We start from the raw sequence: 21061 nt of genomic DNA on the forward strand, positions 1-21061 counted from the left end.
GATCTTCAGATTATTATACAAAAATATACAGTTTTTCTTATTTAATAAATAACTAACTCTTTTATAAATTATTAGTGGTAAACTTTTTTGGAAAAACAAAGTTATGTAATTTACCGTATAATACATAATCAATAGTTATATAATTTATCGTATAATACGAGCTGAGTTGGATATAATTACATCATTTTGAGTTAATTTTTGACAAATTTAAAAGAACTTATTTTGTATTATATACAAGTCAATTTTACTGGTAAAATAATTTAACTAAATTAGAATAACCTTTCGATAGAAACAACAAAATTTTTAAAAAGAGCAACCAATTTCCAATCTATTTGTTAAGAGTGGAGCCGGGTTTTAGTCGTTATATATAGTCGTTGTTGTATGTATATGTTAGTTTGAGTTTGACATCAGAATTGTTGAAGTTAATAGTTTAAGGGGACATGTTGAGTTGTGAAAATGATAGCTTCACCGAGAATGATGGGAATAGACGAGAAAATACATGTAACGTTGTTGAAGAAGGAGCAGCAGCAGCAGTACAATCAGCACTTTTTTGTGGAGATTTGAGCCTCCGTCTTTAAAGGGAAACTTCTCCGTACTCTTCCCTTTTTCTTCTTCAAGTCTTTTACATTTTACCATTTTTGACTTCTTTCTCAAGCTTTAAACATAACCCCATCTCTTAATTTTGTTCAAGATTGAAAATTTATCTTCTGGGCTGTTGGTGTTTTTACTGTTTGATTTCAAGAACCATCTCTCTCTCTCTCTCTCTCTCTCTCTCTCTCTCTCCCTCCCTCTCTCTCTCTCTCTCTCTCTCTCTCTCTCTCTCTCTCTCTCTCTCTCTCCTCTCTCCCTCCCTCTCTCCCTCTCTCTCTCCCCCCCCTCTCTCCCCCCCCTCTCTCTCTCCCTCCCTCTCTCTCCCCCCTCTGTGTATGGATGCATTGGATCGTGTGTTTGTTTGTTGTGATGAAGATTATTGGGTTGACTAGCTAATTGGGGTTTTTAAGTTTGAGAGTCTTGTTTAGTGCTAGATTGATATAAACCAAAACAAAGAAAAAGAAAAGCTATACATGTTTTTGCCATAATACATAATCATACTATTACAAAGTTTGTATATATAGTAGTAGAAGGGTATTCATCAAATTCCTTTAGAAATAATTTCAAGTTCCAGGGAAAATTTTATTCCTTTCTTGTTTCTTTTATTCTGACAATAGAAAAAGATTTTAACTTTAAACAGCCCACCATTTTATTTTGGGATTTGGTAAATTTCACCTCTATTAGTTGGGTAAAGTTTACATTTTCGATCTTTTAGAATTAATCAGGTACATTTACAGAAGAGAAGAAGAGTGATACACATTTTTTTGGGGGTTGGTATATGGTGGATTGCAGTATTCTATGGGATTAGCTGATAGGGGTATACTGGATTTGATACAGAAAGTAGGATCTTGGATTAATTGGGGCAACGGTGATCAATATTTTTGTTCGGGCGAATACAAAATGGATAAAATTTGCTGTGATTGCATGATGACTATTGCAGACTCTTGCATTAGTTATCATTGTCAAAGATGTGGTAGGATGTTGTGTGACAATTGTGTGCAGTCAAATGGTTGTTTTGGAGGTGTTGCATTGGAAGATTCTGATAACACATATGATGCTGGCGTAATTGGTTATTGCAAATTCTGCTCTCATATGAGTAATAGGAAAAAAGTTGGAAAAAGGCTCATTGAAAAAGTTCATCCTGCAGAGTCTCCACGACAAAGTTTTGAACCACCATCTCCTTGTTTCAATGAGAGATGCGATGACTGTGCTAATCAGGATTTTGCTAGATGCAGAACTCATTACTCTCCAAGCAGGTACGAAAAACAACCTGTTCTCAAGACTAGATCTCAGAATTAATTTGATTAATAAAATAGTTTATTTTAACTAAGCACAGTTGATCTGTTATTGCTAAATAATGGTTCAGGTTCAGTTTATTTACCACAATTAGCTTCTGTTTGTTTGCTTCTCTTTTCATTTATTATTATATTTCTGCCTTCCATCATATTTCTGTCTATCACTTTTGGTAGCATTCTCAATGATGATTGCCTATGAGAATCATGATCTAGGGATCACAGAAACGTTTGATATTAAGTTTTATTCTAAACATGATCTTAAGTTATCCCATGAATCAAATTTATCATTTCTGAGATCATCCCATAAAGATAAATTAAGAGATGGAGTAGATGATATTATATGAACCCTTTCAAATGTGCTAAAAAGTGATGAAATCTTTCGTTACGAATAAGGCGATGATATATACTCCATCCGTCTCAAATTAACTGTATTGTTTGACTTTTTGTGGTTAAATTGATCAAACTTTGACTGATATATTGGGACGGAGGGAATATAAACTCGTTAAGTTGTATATTTCTTTCTTCCCTCAGATTACATTTGGTTACTCTAGACATCAAGATCTCAATTACCCTTGTTCATCTTACGAGAACTTGCTTCTGCTTTCGTCAATAATCACACCGTGCTTATTATTGTAGGAGTGATGGATATGATAGAGAGGATTCCACCAAAACCTTCTTCAGTTCATTTTTTGATGATACATCAGATATAGATTCAAGTAGTATGAGCGCTAGACATGAGTTTTACAATAATAAGTCAGTTGGATCAAGTCCAATGGACAGTCCCTGTAGAATCCATAATTTTGATAAGACAGGGCAATCTGCAGAGCAGGAGCAAGTTAGGACCGGAATGTCTCAGAATGATGGCCCCTTCGATCAAGATACTTCAGCTGTACCAGAAAGGCCTGACACAGGTACCGAGGATATTGACCATACTTGTGAAAACGAGGATCTTTTATTGGCATTTCAGGATCAACAGCACTTAAATTTGGAGAACAATGGTCTCATCTGGTTTCCTCCTCCTGCTGTTGATGAAAATGATGAGAGAGAAGATAACTTTTTTGCTTATGAGGAAGATGAGGATGACATTGGGGAGGTAACTCCGATGTTGTCATCTGGTGAATTGAATAGCATGCTACCTGAGAAGGAGAGAGATTGTGGCCAAAAGGAATCTTTAAAAGCTCTCGTGCAGGGGCATTTTAGGGCGCTCGTGTTACAGCTCTTGCTTGGGGAGGGTATAAAGGTGGATAAAGAAAATAGTGAAGACAACTGGCTTGATGTAGTTACAGCAATATCCTGGCAAGCTGCAAACTTTGTGAAACCAGACACTAGCAGTGGAGGCAGTATGGATCCTGTTGATTACATAAAAGTTAAATGTATATCATCTGGAGTTCCTAGTGAAAGGTATGTACTCACCTTTTCCTTCTTATTTCATTTATATCTGTTAGTGCTCCAAACCCATCTTCATTTTTATTTTGTGGTCGATGCAGTAAATAATGTAGAGTTTTATTCTTAATCTGCTATCTGTTTCAATATATGCAGTAAATTCATTAAAGGAGTAGTGTGTACCAAAAATATAAAACACAAGCGCATGATTTCGCAATTTAGAAATGCCAGACTACTTATTTTGGAAGGAGCACTTGAGTACCAAAGAGTTCCAAATGAGCTGGCATCTTTCGATATGCTCCTACAACAGGTTTTTAATTGGAAATTTGGTCTATGGTATGAGATATTCTGAAAGCATGATCTTATGAACTTTACTTTTCTTGACAGGAAATTGATCATCTGAAGATGATTGTTTCAAGGATAGAGGCTCACCGCCCAAACGTGTTACTGGTTGAAAAAAGTGTATCTTCATATGCCCAAGAGTATCTGTTGGCAAAGGAGATCTCCTTAGTGCTGAATGTTAAGAAGCCTCTGCTACAGAGAATAGCTAGGTGTACTGGTGCTTCTGTAACTCCATCAATTGATAAATTGTCTACTGCACGTTTGGGACAGTGTGAACTCTTCCGCATAGAAAAAGTATCTGAAGACCTCGAACAAGCTAAACATCCCCAAAAGAAGCCATCTAAAACCTTAATGTTCTTCGAAGGTTGTCCAAGGCGTTTAGGTTGCACGGTAACATTCTCCTTCTCTCTGCCAGAAACTAATCTGCCCTACTGTTTAACACCTTCCAGTGTGCCTGTGATGTATGCAGTGATAAGCATATTTTATCTTTTACTGTGTAGTTAATTTAAAGTTTTGAGAAATAGCGGGAACGTTAATTTCTTTTTAATTCTAATAGAAACATGTTACTTTTGCCAGTGTTATCTCTTCAGTAATATTTGAACATGTGTTAAATTTTATCTAAGGGATCAAGTTGTGCATCAGATCATCTTGCTTTTTAGTCTCAAAAAGTACAGGTCACATCCTAAGATGGTTCCATCACAGTTTAACATCAACCATTAAAATATTTCTACATATAAACAGTGCTCATGGCCGTAGTTTACGTAATCTCTATGTATACGTTTTCTAAATGCAAAAACATTTTTACCATCCATCTTAAAGGTTCATCTTACAAATTGAAGGCCTTCTGATTGTTCTTTATTATTTGATTTCCTTAGGTACTGCTAAAGGGTTCCTCTCGTGAAGAACTAAAGAAAGTTAAGCATGTTGTTCAGTATGCAGTTTTCGCAGCATATCATTTGTCCTTGGAAACTTCTTTCCTCGCAGATGAGGGTGCTAGCTTACCTAAACCAACTTCAAGATCTTCATTTTCAATACTTGAAAGGACAAGTATCGACAGTGCCATTTCTGTTGTCCCTACTCCAACCTCCTACTCGGAAATTGCTGATCTCCCAAGTTTTCATGAGGAGTCTGCAGGCCTCAAGTTAGAACTTGAGGCAAGGGAGTCAGTAATTGAGCCTTTTAATTCTCAATTTATCTCTTCTCCTGCCTCTGTGAAGTATGGTGTAGAAACCTCTGATGTACTTAATAATGGTTTACCAGCTACATTTATTTCGGAGGAATATAGGCCAGGTGTAGTTTCTACCGGAAGTAGAAATTTTGATCGGGAGGATTCCCAGCTGACCATAAACTATATGCAACCATCTGAACCCTTTAATCAGAAAAAACATGAACAATTAAAAGATATTGATGGCTCTAGTGAATACAATTCAGCAGGTGATAGTCACCAGAGCATACTGGTATCTTTTTCAAGTCGCCGTGTCCTTGATGGAACTGTCTGTGAACGTTCTCGACTCTTGCGCATTAAGTTCTATGGTTGTTTTGATAAGCCACTTGGAAGGTATCTTCAAGAAGATCTGTTTGATCAGGTACACATTTCTTTTTTCTTCTCTTCGATTTCTATTCCTACACTTACAGAGATGGGATTATTGAATGGGTGCACTTCTAATGCTAGACTTCCTGCTGTGAATCATGCAAAGAGCCGGCTGATGGCCACATAGTTTGCTATACTCACCAGCAGGGTAATCTAACAATAAGTGTTAGGAGACTACCCACGGTGAGACTGCCTGGAGAACGAGATGGAAAAATTTGGATGTGGCACCGATGCCTCAGATGTACACATGTAGATGGGGTTCCACCGGCAACCCGCAGGGTGGTTATGTCTGATGCTGCTTGGGGTCTTTCTTTAGGAAAGTTCTTAGAACTTAGTTTCTCAAACCATGCAACTGCTAATCGTGTTGCAAGTTGTGGTCATTCTCTGCAAAGGGACTGTCTTCGGTACTACGGGTAATGACATTTTGTTAATCTAGGACTTTTACTCTACAACTTTAATATCACCCTTTTTGTATTTTTATCTGGTTAGGATTAAAATAATGCGGTACCAATATATTTATTAAATGTCTGTATGTGCATGTGTTTATGATTCATGAAATGTTTTTTGGTTATAACAGATTTGGGAGTATGGTAGCATTCTTCCGCTATTCTCATATCGATATTTACTCGGTTTGTTTGCCCCCATTAGCACTTGAGTTTATTCCCCATTCACAGCAGGATTGGATAAAGAAAGAGATGGCAGAGGTGAAGCGCACTCAAATTATGTGATATAATGTAGAATAATATTAGGACTGCATGTTTTTTGTCACACTCCTAGAAATTTATACCATTTTACTTTTGCTACAGATTTTGAACAAGCAAGAAGCTTTATACGAGGAAATATTGGGTTTACTTTATAAGATTGAACAGAGAAGTACATCTCTTGGACAAGAATCGTCTACGAGAAATGAGTTGCATAAACACATAATTGAGTTGAAAGACCAGCTCATAAAAGAAAGAGATGATTCTCAGGTAAGCATGCAAATACAATATGTTTATACAGTAAGGCTCGGTGTCATACAAGCACAAAAAAATTCCTTATAATTTTATATTTTAAATATCTTGCTGATTTTCTGTTGCTTCCATGTTTTCTGACAGTGCATATATCAGCAATTTAGCAAAGATAGTTCAGAACTAGTCCCAGCGACAATGGATGTTTTTGACCTTAATCAATTGAGACAATCACTCCTGATTGTTTCACATGATTGGGAGCACCGGCTTAGTTCATTAGATTCTCTCATTAGCTCCAATGCAGGGTTACAAGATTTGAGAAGTGTTTCGTGTATTAATGATATTAGTCTTTCCTGTGACCGTGATAATGATGGTGTCTCTGATCTGGTTTTGAAATTGCCAGATTTCCTCCAGAAAGATATACCGTACACACAAGACAGAGAGCCTGAAAAATCCCTGGTTGATTCTGGTGTTCCTAAAGTTAACATGCCGATGTCATGCAAGACTAAGAATGAGACATTGACACACTTGGATGGGGAACCTACAGTCAACAAGACGCTCTTGGATCGTGCTCCCTCAGCTGCATCTGAATTGTCTGATAAAATTGATTCTGTATGGAATGGTACAGCAGACAGTCCGTTGAAATTGCCTTCTTGGAGATTGCTATCACCAGCAAGAGTTCAATCCATTGATTCTGCTATAAGTATCCAAGAAAAGCTAATGAAAGGATTACCGCCCTCATCATTTCATTTATTAGCAATTAGATCTTCTCACGCCTCTGGGGACTATGCAAACATGTCTAGAGATCCCTTACTTAATGTACAGAGGACTTATTCTCAAATGTCACCTCTTGAGGCCCAGAAGTTTAACCTTTGGAACACCTCACACTCATTTAACTCGTCTGCATCTCTTTTGCCTGAAGGGGCACGATTGGTACGTCGGCAAGATGGCCAGACAGATTTGACCATTGTTGTTTATGACAATGAACCAACTAGCGTGATTTCATATGCTCTCAGTTCCAAAGAGCATAAAGACTGGATAGCTGATGAGCCTTGTGAATTTGAAGAAGCCTGGAATGCTGCTCAACTGAAGCGAGAGAATTCTGTGGCTTCAACCATTCCAGCCTGGCAGTCTTTTGGTTCTGTGGACTTGGATTATATCCACTATGGAAGTTATGGTTCTGAAGACGTTTCAACAACCATTAGTACTATGCTTACAGATACAACCAATAGCAGTTCCCATTTTAAAATTGCTTTTGAGGATGATAACCCCAGTGCTGGAGGAAGGGTAAAGTTTTCTGTTACCTGTTATTTTCCAAAGCAATTTGACGTGCTCAGAAAGAAATGTAGCTGTAGCCAAATAGATCTTGTACGTTCTTTGAGCCGCTGCAAGAGGTGGAGTGCACAAGGTGGAAAAAGCAATGTGTACTTTGCAAAGTCTTTGGATGAAAGGTTTATTATAAAGCAAGTCACGAAGACTGAATTAGAATCTTTTGAAGAGTTTGCACCTGAGTACTTTAATTATATGAAAGATTCCCTCGACTCCAGAAGTCCAACATGTCTCGCGAAAATTCTGGGGATATTCCAGGTTGCTTGCAGTTTTACACCCGAGTACTTGAATATTCTACATATATCCAGTTATTTATTACCGCTGTTACACAACATACATTTGTTCCTAGTGTCTTGCTGGAGTTGGGTAGGTGGCATTGATACTACCTTGCTTTCTCTAATCTTGATTTTCTCTTACTTTCAGGTAACCGTCAAACACTTGAAGGGTGGAAAGGAAACAAAAATGGATCTGATGGTGATGGAAAATCTATTTTTCAGAAGAAATATTTCAAGAATCTATGATCTTAAGGGCTCTTTACGATCTCGTTACAATTCAGATACTACCGGAGTGAACAAGGTGTTGCTTGACATGAATCTCTTGGAAGCATTGCGAACAAATCCTATGTTTCTTGGAAGTAAGGCCAAGAGAAGCTTGGAAAGAGCAATTTGGAATGACACATCCTTTTTAGCGGTAAGAGAATTTTATCCAACTACATATAACAGATTCAATATTTTGCAATTTATGCTACCGGAATAGTAATGTGTTAAAATATATAGTCAAGACCCATAATATGCTTAAAGATATTTTATGCAAAGTCAAAAAAAAGCTTCAAGTGCATTACAAAAAGGGAATGGAAATGAAAAACTCATGATGTTTACGATTTATTTGTACTTTGATATCTTGATACCTTGAACCTTGATGCATCTGTAGGGTGCCCATTTTATTTCAGAAAAGTATTGGCCGTTTTTTTTAAGTCGGGCATAACTAGATTTTGAGATCGGCATTCTTGTGCTGTGCAGTCTGTAGACGTTATGGATTATTCTTTGCTGGTCGGAGTAGATGAAGAAAAGAAAGAGCTGGTGGTTGGGATAATCGATTACATGAGACAATATACATGGGATAAGCACCTGGAGACATGGGTGAAGAGCTCTGGAATACTAGGAGGTCCAAAGAATGCTGCCCCAACTATCGTGTCGCCGAAACAATACAAAAAAAGATTTAGAAAAGCAATGACAGCTTATTTTCTAACAGTACCTGATCAGTGGTCAGCATAAAGTTTCATTAGTTGATTTAGGATTTGAGGTGATAATTCATGTTACATGTACATTATATCTAATCTTTTGCACAACATAATTGAAATAACCAAAGATTACTATTGGTTGATTATTACTTATTAGTGTTTGGTTGGTTATTATTGAAATTACCATATACTCCTCTGAAATTAAATCACCCCCTGTATATTTCCAGAAAATTGAGACAATCTTGAATTTTAATCACAAATGAGCCTGAAATAAGTGAACCTGTTCATTATCCACAACCACCCCAATAAATCATAAGCTAATTAGTAAGATATTTCAGCGACGGATTCTGAATGACTCTTATGGGATTATAATAATTTTTTTCCCCTTAACACAAAAAAGTTGCTGGAAGTGAATAATCTTCTTTACCAGAAATTTTCGTAACGTGGAGAGCAGAATTTTTAAATTTCCGGTAAACTTTTCGTAACGTGGGGAGTAGAATTTTTATTTTCATGATAGATGGACCGGGACCCTTCTTTGATAATGATATTCATGTACAGTATTCAAAAAATTTCGATTCGATTCGTTCAAAAATTCCGATTGATTCATAAAAATATTTTATTGATTTACCGGTTATGCTCCGATTTGACTAAAAATTTCTGATTTATCGAACCAATACCCGATAAATCTTCATTAATTCCGAATTCCTGATTTTTAATGTTCATGTCTGTAAACCGAAAAAAGTGCCTCCCATACTCTTTTAAATTTTAGTCAGCTGTCAAACGGCGAACACATGAAAATGCAGCTGTAGGGCATGGTGGTTAGGTTTAGAAAAACTGCTGCTTTTCACATACTTGTATATGTCATTGTCACCCCAACACAACTCAGAAAAATTAGCAGCTATGAGTCTTTTAAAAATATAACTTTTTACCCCTTTATAACTTTTTTCTATTCCAGTAATACTTTTTTAAAAGAAAAAACTTTATTTAGGCTCCTAATAATCTAATTATAACACTAATCACATTCTCAGCTTGTATCCAAGCTAATCAAAAGCTGACTAGCTAGTAACTGTTGATTACTCTGTCAACAATGGAGAAAGTACATATATGTACATACAAAAAGTATACTAATATATGAATGTATGCTCTGCAGTGTCATTGTCCATCCGGTTCTGTTTGATGCTAATCAATGGATCTCTTCGACCGGCAAGAATCCTACTCGCTTCTGCAAGAAACAGTAAACTCATTGGTTAGTTTATCATAGTTCGAAAATTCGAGTCTTGTCAAATTTATATGTAGAATTTCTGAAATTCTAGTAATCGAAGAATAAGGATTTATAGTTTTAGAAGGGTTCCGATCACCAAAGTCAATATATCTAAAAAATAACACAAAAAAATGTCATCGACTTTAGAGGTGCTTAATCATCTGCCACACTAAATTAGCACGATCTCTCAAGAGTTCATTAGCAAAAGTCATTAGGAATATTTCATATGATTGAACATATAACAAGCCAAAAAAGGTCAAACAGAAGAACATGCTTATAAAGGTTAAAAAGCTAAGAAGATGACAAAGAGGAAATACAAGTGACATATCGTAATGTATCCCGTTCCCGGACAATGCGTTTATCGATCGAGACATATCGGATATGTTTGGTTGTTGATGACAAATAAAAAAATAAAATGAAGGAAAATATTGTTATCGTAAATTTCAGTCACAAAATAAAACTTGTTCAAACTCTAACGCTCAACCTCTTGTTAAGAATCAAAAATAACAAATAATCCCTCCGTCCCGGTCAAATATTATATGTCGGGGTCGGAGACGCGACAAGGATTTTAATCCTCGAATAAGATACAGTACTGTAACTTATTTTTAAGACATTCTTTTTTTTCATAAAAACATAACATCTATAATTTTATATAAAAATGAAAATTTTAATAATATATTATAGAAGAGCATTAAAAATACGTGCCGAACAATGAAAAAAAACGTATACAATTGAATCAGACAGAGTGATTACTACATCAGAAAAAGCATACCTTGCGGGGTTTGCCGGCCTGGCTGGCTCCTCCCTCACCACCTTCACTCCAATGCACTCGCGGTTCCACCAAGGAACTCTGCGCTGGAGCCACCTCGCCTTTACTCGAACCTAAACAAAGCTGCATAATTTTCTCCGCGGCCTCAGCCTCCGTCTTACTCTCATTCATCAACCTCTGCACCTCGGCCTTAGGCAACCTCATTTTCAGCCTCACAGGCTGATCATTCGGCATTTCTCCCCCCGCTCTCTCCTCACCAATGCTGCTCTTCTGCTGCATCAACGTAAGATCCGAGACCGATCTTCTCGCCAGCTTCAAGCTCTCTAGCCTGTCTTTGGCACTCATGTTGATATTAGACCTCACTTTCCTTGTGGCTCTTTCTTCAGCAATTTTAGGCAATTCGACTAAAAAGTACAACCTCTTAGGCTTAAGTTCCTGATAAAGGCCTAATGGTTTTGCTCGGATTCCAAAATGCTTGACAGCCTCGGAATCCAGCAAAACGTAGCCGGGGTAGTCCTTGGTGACTACCCCGGCTTGAACTGGAATTTTTAACTTGATCGTCTCGCCGTTTATTTTCATAATCTTGGCTCTCTTTTTTCCACCTAGGCTGTTGCCCATCTCTGGCTAAGACTAGCTAGAAAAGGGTTTTGTGTTTGATGGATCTGAAATAAACACAAATTAAGCCTTTTCTAGCTGGGAAATATATATGATTAGTACACAGAGGTAGAATATGTTGGCATGCAGTTGGTGGTGATTGTTAAGGATTGTCTTTAAGGCTTGTGACATAGAAAACATGTTGGGGCATGCTCTTGGGTCAAACAAGGCAGGCATGGTAGAAAACATATTAATTCTCTCATTTTCTATTTTTTTTTTGGTATTAAGCATTGGATAAAAATTTATATACATTTTAATAAAAACCAAACATTGTTACTACTATGGAGACCATTCGGTCAGTTCGGTCAAAAAAAGGACGGGATTGAATAGATTGAAAACTGAAATTTCATATTTTACGAATCGAAATTCTACTATGAACCGAACTGAACTGAATCAAAACAATTCGTTCGATCCGGTCCGGCCAACAGAACTGTACAGTTCGGTTTTGATTTTTCGATTCCAAGCTCGTTTTGCTCACCTTTAGACATATTAGTTCAGTTCTACGATTAAAATTCACCGTTTGCATTTCATTTTAATTTATATGAGACCCGACAAGATATAATCGTTTGCGTATTTGCAAATGATCGATTTTATATCATCGATTCGACATGTTTTTTTTAGCGAACGACACAAATAAAATCTTACATTATATTATTATCGAGTAGTAAAGTAAAATATGAAGAGTATCAAAATAATAAATGAAAATATTGACGCACTCATATCTTGAAAGTTTAAGATCCCAACTCCGTTATAAATTATGCTAAATTAGCATAATTTATTGAAGGTTATGATTTATAACGATGCAAAGCTGCCGCGGAAGGAAGAAGAGAGCTGATTAGGTGATGATGCACATGAAATGTCTTTTTGGCCAGTTAATCTTCACTGAAAATGACATAGCTACGACAATCGTAATGTGAACTGAAGAAGTTGTTGTAAATTCCATTTTATCATTTGACTTATGGCTGATTCTCAAATAATTAAAGTTCGTTGTAATTAGAAAACTGAAAAATAATCACCAAGAAATCGCAATTTCAGGAAAAACATTACAGGGTGATTGCTAATAAACAATATTCTCTGAAAATATAATAAACATGTAGACCTGTATTGACCTTACAGCTTTTCGTTCAGCTCATCAAACTGGAATTGGTTTCAATTATCTCGAATCGAGAATTACGTTATCACGTTTTCTGCTCTTAAATCGTGCAAATTACGCATGTTTTTTTTTACAAACGCCGGCTAGGATTTAGAAAGCAGTCACAAAATTGGTGCAGTACATGAATAAAGAATCTTGTTGTTGCCAGCCTGCTTTCCAAATTTCGAACCACAGATAGAATGAGAGGTGCTGATATGAGTTTCATCTTCGACTTCCGTCAACTTCCGTTTGACGGATGTTTTCCGCTTTAGATAAAGGTCAGAGTGTTCAAATCTCAGTGGAGACATTTGTCTCGAGTATTTATAATAATCTATCGTGAATATATTTTCGTGAAATTTACAAGAAAATTGAGAAGTTAAATATAGGTATCGAAAGCTGGAAGACCAATAATGAAATAAAAATACACGAATATAGACGAGTTTTTTTGTTTTTTTTGGCCTTTGCTAAGAATAATTTATAGGTTTAGTACTCTCAATTTCATCTACTAGGGAAGAAGGTACCTCTGATGAGTTTACTACATGAAGCAGAGCAGTCTAGTCTAGCAACAAATGAATTTTTAGTTGCATCTTACTATGTTTTATCAGTATACTTGATAAGGGTTTTCTTGGAAACAATGGATAAAAATATCTCTGTGTATTTTCTAAGAGAAAATCTGTTTCTGATACATTTGCAAAGCAATAACAATTTATTTGTTTTTTTAAATTTTTAAAAAGTTTAAAAGGTTATGGAAGGCTGGATGAACTATGCATATATATATTAATATGGATGATATTTTTGTTCTTGAATAAGAGATTTTACTTGGAACAATATTTCTCGATGTCTTGTACTCTCAACTTCATATACATGTAGATTTTTGTTCTTGAATAAGAGATTTTACTTGGAACAAGCTGCTACAACATTTTTCTTTCGTCTTGAGCTCCCATTAGTGACTGTTAGTGTGTGCACATGAATGCACACCAAAAAATTCGTTTATTTTTAAATCCAAAGTTGTATCTAGTCAACTAGTCCTTTTGTTTGATTGGTATTTGCGGCGTTATGGGACAAAGGACGAGAATTTGTCAGCATTGCAGGAGCCAAGCATGAAAGTGTGCTTCAAAAAATTTCCCAGAAGAAAATTTTGTTGCTGCCAACATGCGTGCTAATTATTTATGATTGGATAGGATAAATGTTTATGATTCAATCTCGATATTAGTTTTATTGGATATCTTTCCGTTCTGGTAAGGATGGAGTGTTTAAATTTCGGCGTATATATAATTTACAACTAAAATCTAACTCTCCTCTCACTACCCTCTCTAACCTGATGATATTACATCAGTTGTGTTGGACAACGGAGGTGGTCGGGGGTTTATAAATAGAAGACGTTGAAAATGTGTATGTGTATGTCGTGTTCTTTACAGTGATGGTCGAATGAGTTGAGACGGCGATGTCAAGTTGGAGCGATGTATATACGAGGGAGATGGGGATTGGGGGATGGATATTGAAAAGATAAGGTATTGAAAGTTATGTTATGTGTATGTGGTAACTCTTACCTGCTTTTAATTGGTTGTTTTTAGTTGATTTCATGTTACTTTTGGTTGATTTCATGGTTAATTTTGTGATATAGTACTGACCCCCGCAGGGGTATTCATTTTTGTCATTTGCAACCACTTGCAACTTATTATGCAATTAAATGTAATTTTCAACAGATTTTTTCAAAGTTGCATTTGTGGTTGCATATAATGTTGCTAACAGTTGCAGATATGGTTGCAGATACAATCACCGTATTTTTGCAATTTTTTTTGAAGGATAGTACTTTTGTAATTTGTTTAAAAAAATGACAATATATTTGCAAAAATATTTTTGGATATGGGTATATATGAAAAAAACCCAAAAAAATATATATGTCCCTCCGATAAGGTATCAAAAAAATGCATCTCCGCTCCGTGCAGCCGTATATATAATTCACAACTAAAATCCAACCTTATGTAATGTAAGTATAAAAAAATATACATGTCCCTCCACTAAGGTATCAGAAAAACGCATCTCCACTCTCCACTCTGTCCCTCTAGTAAGGTATCACAAAAATGCATCTCCGCTCAATGCAGCTTTTCTAAAAGAAATCATACTCCCTGTGTGTCCAAGCATATCCTTTACGCTACTTTTTGACACGCATTTTGATATTTCTATGAATATAGTTTCATATATATATATTTCTAATTTTTTCACTGAATAGAAAATTGACGTTTAAATTTTTATTCAAAAAAACAAATAAAAAAATTATAAAACTATACTTTATAATAATTTTAAAACGCTTCTAAACAGTGTACGTAAACAATCACATGGACGGGGGAGTTCAATTTTAAATTTTTTGATAAGTTTTACATAGGTTCTCCAAAGCTGGAGGACATAGACACATAGTGGATGCATATACATGAGCACAGATGAAATAAATTTTTTTGTTTTTGAATACTAGGACCCTTAAATCTTCACTAATAATAGTATTTCTCTATCCTGACAAAATAAAAATTATATTTCTCTATGTTTAGTACTCTCAATTTTATTTAAATGTGAAAGAGGTACTTCTGAGTAAACTACAAAAAGGATAGCAGTCTAGTCCGGCAACAAACGTATATTTGGTATACCACATAAGGGCTTCTGTGGAAACAATGGACACAACTGTTAGAATGAAAAAAGCATATTCTTGTTTCAGAGTACAAGAATCTGCCTTGGTCGCAAAAATTTGTTCTCTTACTACAGCTGACACAAAGACTGTCTGGAATTTGTTTCTAGCAAACTAAAATACTTATATAAATTTATGAACTCGTACAGTTATGATGGATGGATATATAACTAAACTTGGCAAGCATGCCATTTTTCCTATTTCTCATGCTTTAGTCGCAACATACTTCCAACCCGCAATGAAAGTGAAAAACAATATATTAGTGGAAAAATCGTGTAAATTCATTATCAGGATGTTTTAATAAAAAATTAAACGAATTATCTTGTACAACTTCACCTGTCAAAGCTGTTTCGACTTTTGTAGATGCTCTAAAAGTGAAGTAGCTTTTCGCTTGGCCCTCTCGGTACCACTCTTCACTAGCTCTGTCAATGGTATAACTGCGCCAAGCCTACTTATGCATGCAAGATTCTCAGTGTCCCTCTTGCACAATGAAAGTAGAATGGCAGCTGCATGCTCTTTGTTCCGAGGTAGACCTGTTCTTAAAAGATCTATCAATGCAGGTATGGTACTAGCTTGTACAATGGCAGCCTTAGCCTCTTGATGACTGGCAAGAACAGACAGTATTGTCAATGCTTCGTCGACCATGCAACAGCTTGTATCTGTGAGCATTTTCAACAATGCGGTGATAATCCCAGCCCTGACTGCCCTACCCTTGTTTCCTTGATAAATACACAAATTAAACAAAGCTGCTGCAGCATCTTTCTTCCCTCTTGAGCTTCCATTTTGAAACAATTGCACCAAAGCAGGTATTGCACCGGATGCACCTATGATAATTTTGTTCTCATCAGCGAGAGACAAACTAAAAAGGGTTGCTGCCGCATTTTCTTTTGTTTCCATGCTTCCAGATCTAAGGACCTGGACTATAGAAGGAATGGCACCAGCAAGCATTATGAGTCCTTTGTTTTGTTCATATATAGAAAGGTTGAGTATGGACGTGATTGAATTATTCTGAGTTATGCCATCATCAGAAGTCAGCAAGCTGACAAGAATTGGTATTGCTCCTGCTTCTCCGATTAGTATCCTGTTATCTGTGCTTCTTTTGGAAAGTGACCGAATTTCACTCACTGCTGCTCTACACTCCTCTATAGATCGACTAGAGAGCTTACGAACAAGTGACTCAATAGCTGCTATCTCTCTGCTAACATCACTGAATGTTCCATCACTTCTTTTCACCTTGCCACTGGTCAGTGCTGTGGGCTGCTCAACATTGTGTGTTATGCACCACTGAGTAATAAGACTTCTTAAAACATAGTTTGGGGTTAGAGTGAGGTTTTGAAGTTTCTGTTGAGTTTTTGGACACTTTGTGTTGCCGCAGTCTATCCACCTCTGTATGTAGGATCTCTCATATGTCTGGACAAAGTAGATGAACACATATTTAGAAAGTTACCATGTATGATTGTTTTCTCAAAAGAATATGGACAGAGAACATATAAAACATTTTATGAGGAATTAAAGTTGTGATGGTTATTACCTGCCCTGTCGCCACTATAACGGGGTCTCTCATCACTTCAAGAGAAATAGGACATAAGAAATCATCAGGAATCACAGGAGAACTTGTTTTTTCATTCTTTTTTGAGTTTTCACTTTGATCAGCATCGGCATTGTTTATTAAACACTGATAGGAGCTTCCCCTCCTTTCTAACCTATGAATCATCTGATCTGATATATTATCCTTTGAAGAATTAGATGTTGAAACAATTTCCACATTTTCTGTACCTCCATGATCAATGCTACCTGTACTCTCGACAAGTAAGCCTGCAATCAGTCTGTTCCTTAGCTGCAATGGATCAAGCTCTTTATCTAGTGACTGGGATAAAGCACGAGACAATCTGTTCATAGTTAGGGAGCCACTGTATCTTTCTGTCGCTCTTCTCAACTGGCCTCTTACTAAATCAACCTGAAAAAGAAAAAGGGTAGTATCAGAAACAAGCTCAAGCACTATATAATTAACGGAAAGCTTTTAGCTATCTCCAACATGTCCAGATGAACAATTTGTACCTGTTCTTGTACTTCCTCTGAGATCTCTAATTGATCATACGGAAAGCTTCTTAAGGCTCTTTCAAGTTTCCATGTCAGACACTGAAATTGAAAGGCAAATTTCTTGGCAGCTCCTTCCTGCAATCATAAACCAGAAACCTCCTTGAGATTAAACTAGGATCATCTCATGGACAAACATGAATATGAAGAGGATAAGAAGTCTTCCAACGCATGATCAGAAAGCTACATGTACAATACAGAAATATATAATTCGCATAGCATAGACTACGCAAGCTGGTCTCCTAGATAACTACTGTCACCAAAAGCATTTCCCAATTGCCAATACATAATTCCCGACACATAAGCCCGAGTGTCAGACACAAGTACCGCGACCACTTTAAACAGTCAAACTAACATAAAATGCAACTAGCATCTCAACAGAACATCTTTAAGCAATTTGAATCCATCATAATCCCCCAAAAACTCATCTTTTAAAACTTGAAAAGCTCCGAAATGAACTTACAAAGAATGAGCAGACTGTCTTATGATCTTTTGAGTGTCATAACAATCAACAAACTTAAACCTCAATTGTTCAAATGCCCATTACACATGACATCGAAAATTCACCTATTACTACTAACATTACTGAAATTAAATCTTGGCACTAAACAAACCCAACTCAATTACTATTAAATAAGCCTCTTAAAACACTAAAAATTGATAATTTATGTAAATATTCATAAAAAATTGTGGACTAATGAAAACATACAGGGGAGATCTTGGGATCAAATTGATCAGCAGCACAGACCAATCTCTTAGAAGCTTTAATAACCACCGTCAGATCAACCAAACAAGAAGAGTGAGATTGATCCAACGGCCCCAAATCACCCTCGAAATCTCTAACTTCTTCAAGTAAATGAGAAAGAAGAGCAATTCTCCGGGCCAAATCTGAGCAGTCTTTCTTGAATGGGCCTCCGAACCCATTACTTGAAACCCGGTTGGTATCTTGTATGAGGCTCAGAAGTGACTGTACGGCGCCGGTGGTGGCGGTGGCGTCTCCGCCGGCCATTGTGTAATAATACGAGGATTGAGCTTGGAGTGTGAGGACAAGTAGTGAGTTGGTGTTATTGGTGTGGAGATTTCATTTTATTTTATCCAATCGCAAACATACACGCTTGTAGTGCCTGAAATTCGATTTGTAATTTAAAAATTGATGGTATTAATATTAATTTTTGAGTCTATTATTGCCCTTAAATTCCACCTAACAATTAAATTTTTACAAAAAATATATTAATATATTTATATAATTAACTACATCGTCAAACACTTTCTTGAACAAGATTCGAACAATATATATTTCATAGATAAATGAGGAAAATATTATTAAATTAAGAATTCTTTACTTAGTTTTAGTTTACTTATATTTTAACAAAGAATTTTTTTTACACAACTAAAATACCATAATAGGTTACCATCATCACGTAATTTGAGAAACTTTTGAATACTAAATTTAATTTCTCTAATATTTCATCAATATCATCAAGTTATATGCAACTAAGGTACCATGGCATGTGGAAACTATTGTACTCCATTTTGAATACTCCATTTGTTTTGGCAGAACTATTTATTAACTTATTTACTTCTCACTTCTACTCCATTTTTTCACTATAAGCAAAAAATCACTTATTTTAAGCTAAGCCAAACGGCCCCTAAAAATTTCCATTCTCTTGGCGAGAATTGCTTCCACCTTCAATTCTCCCCAATAATAGTTGGATGGGGAATATTGTGGATGGGATCCCATGAAGTAGTTTGGTAGCTATCAACTTTGTTATCTTCCTTCCTCTCGTTCCGCATTCGATCTTTACCCATATGTTTTCTTTCGTGTCTTTTTAAGTTTTGCATGTAATTTAAGTGATACAATAAGAAAATATTTTAGATCATTTTTAAATTTTTTTGGTACAAAAATATAAATTATAAATTTTCATTTAACAATTTTCCAAAAATAATAATCAGAAGAAAAGGCAAAGTAAAAATTAAAGTGAACCGAGCATATAATTTATTTATCCTATAATCTCGTTTGCATATTCATTTATTCAAAAAAAATCACTTTAACACAGATTTAAATAGTTTAGTACAGTAATTTAGGAACATAAGAAAAGAAGTTATAAGTAGACTCCAAAGTCCAAACTCCAAACAGAATGAAGACAGCAATGTTGATAATTTAATTTATCGCTATGTACTTTATTAATTTTAAATCGTTCATAGTTTATACTCGTCTATGTGAATGATGGAGATGATATCACTGGTCCATTCGAGGCAGAGAAAATAAATAGGTGGTGGGTGGATTTTAGAAGTTGATATTTGACAGAATCGATATTGGATTGTGTGTCTCTTGCTTCAATAGAATTGTCTTTCTTGGTTTGGCTTGTAGGAAACCCTTCTGCGGTGCATCCAAAACATGATGTCCTGCCGGGGATGATCCAGAGCATCCAATGTACTGCTACAGTTGACCACATCTTTATTTGGATCAGAGGATTTAGTTTTTTTAATCTTTATTATGGATTATAATTAAGAATAAGACTTAGAAATATAACAAGTCTCGTAGCCGGTTGTCAAATTATTCATGTTGTTTTGTTCTCCCACCGACAACTGTGGAAGACAATGTAATAACCCATGATATATACTCCCTCCCTCCGTCCTAGATTCTTTACAGTTTTTTCTTTTGGACGTCCCACTCATTTCTTTACATTACAAAACTTTCTTAAAATAGTTAATGGATCCCATCATTTTCTTACTTTTTCTTACTTTTCACATTACTTTTACTCCACTATCTCTCTTTTATATATTAAAAATCAATGAGTCCCACCACTTCACTCACTTTTCTTCTCTTTTCCACTACTTTATACATACTCCCTCTGTTTTTTAATATATGACGTTTGATTTTTTGGCATACATTTTTAAGTGCTTTGATCGGCTAGTTAAAAATATTAATTTTAAAATTTTCTTTTTCTGAATAAAAATATTTAATCCAAATTTTAATTCGCAAAAAAAATCAATTAAAAAAAACATTTTTTACTAGCCGGTCAACTCACCTAAAGATACGTGCCCAAATCAAAAGTGACATATAAAAAAAAAAATAGAGCGAGTATTTCTTAACCTCCGTGCCCAAACTCAATGTAAAGAATTGAGAGGGACGGAGAGAGTAATGTTTTAGCTTACCAAGGGTTAAATTGTCTTGGAAAAATAGAGTACCTCTATTTTGTTTTTTATTATATGACGCTTGACTTTTTACATATATTTTAATGTGCTTTTGTCGGGTTCTTAAAAATACTATTTTTAAAATTTCTTTTTTTGAATAAAAGTAGGTGAAATATAGTTTAATTCAAAAAAGGAATTTTTTAAAATAATTATTTTAGAGGTTTGGTCAAAACACATTGGAATGTGTGCAAAAAGTCTAACGTCGTGTAATAAAAAAGAAGAGGAAGTATTGGAACCCCGTGATTAGTGACGGAATTTGGATTAAAACAAACATTAAATTAGACACTAAATTGTTAAGGCTTGTAGGTTTATTATTTTTTTAAGGGTTGAAGCTTGCAGGTTAGCTTGGGTATAGATTATTTTATTAAACTAAATCTTTTATTCAACATGCTTTTTTATATAAATAAATAAAATTCCAATGTGGAGGTTAAAGAAATAAAATTAAAAAAATAAACTTGAAAGCGTTAATAGGTGATAAAAAAAGAACAACTATTAAATCTAAAAAAATGAAAAACGCTACACTCATTCATATAGTTGTCACCAACAACC

The 21061-nt window shown here is 35.5% G+C and overlaps 3 protein-coding genes across 4 annotated transcripts; 1 reads left to right on the plus strand and 2 right to left on the minus strand.

The window, feature by feature from the left end:
* The first annotated feature begins 392 nt into the window (after positions 1–392).
* LOC108195990 (putative 1-phosphatidylinositol-3-phosphate 5-kinase FAB1C) lies at positions 393–8870 on the plus strand. 2 transcript variants are annotated; one of them, XM_017363032.2, is made up of 11 exons: positions 393–1847; positions 2523–3287; positions 3426–3579; positions 3657–4001; positions 4487–5197; positions 5284–5615; positions 5780–5906; positions 6009–6173; positions 6300–7739; positions 7905–8171; positions 8501–8870. In XM_017363032.2, the coding sequence occupies exons 1-11, from the start codon at positions 1390–1392 to the stop codon at positions 8753–8755; spliced, it is 5019 nt and encodes a 1672-aa protein (XP_017218521.1). In that variant the 5' UTR covers positions 393–1389; the 3' UTR covers positions 8756–8870. The 2 variants fall into 2 exon arrangements, with proteins under 2 accessions (XP_017218521.1, XP_063937674.1); XM_064081604.1 differs by having other exon boundaries at positions 1249–1847; positions 6312–7739.
* An 809-nt stretch (positions 8871–9679) lies between these two features.
* LOC108194174 (uncharacterized protein At1g66480) lies at positions 9680–11476 on the minus strand. Its single transcript, XM_017361087.2, has 2 exons — positions 10755–11476; positions 9680–9943 (listed from the first exon to the last, which is right to left on the minus strand). Exons 1-2 carry the CDS (start codon positions 11367–11369, stop codon positions 9905–9907), a joined length of 654 nt encoding a protein of 217 aa, XP_017216576.1. The 5' UTR covers positions 11370–11476; the 3' UTR covers positions 9680–9904.
* A 3980-nt stretch (positions 11477–15456) lies between these two features.
* LOC108193459 (U-box domain-containing protein 11) lies at positions 15457–18418 on the minus strand. Its single transcript, XM_017360120.2, has 4 exons — positions 18024–18418; positions 17276–17392; positions 16749–17174; positions 15457–16627 (listed from the first exon to the last, which is right to left on the minus strand). Exons 1-4 carry the CDS (start codon positions 18321–18323, stop codon positions 15557–15559), a joined length of 1914 nt encoding a protein of 637 aa, XP_017215609.1. The 5' UTR covers positions 18324–18418; the 3' UTR covers positions 15457–15556.
* Between the last annotated feature and the right edge of the window lie 2643 nt (positions 18419–21061).

This window comes from Daucus carota, chromosome 7 (assembly GCF_001625215.2).
Source record: "Daucus carota subsp. sativus chromosome 7, DH1 v3.0, whole genome shotgun sequence".
NCBI classification, from domain to species: Eukaryota; Viridiplantae; Streptophyta; class Magnoliopsida; order Apiales; family Apiaceae; genus Daucus; species Daucus carota.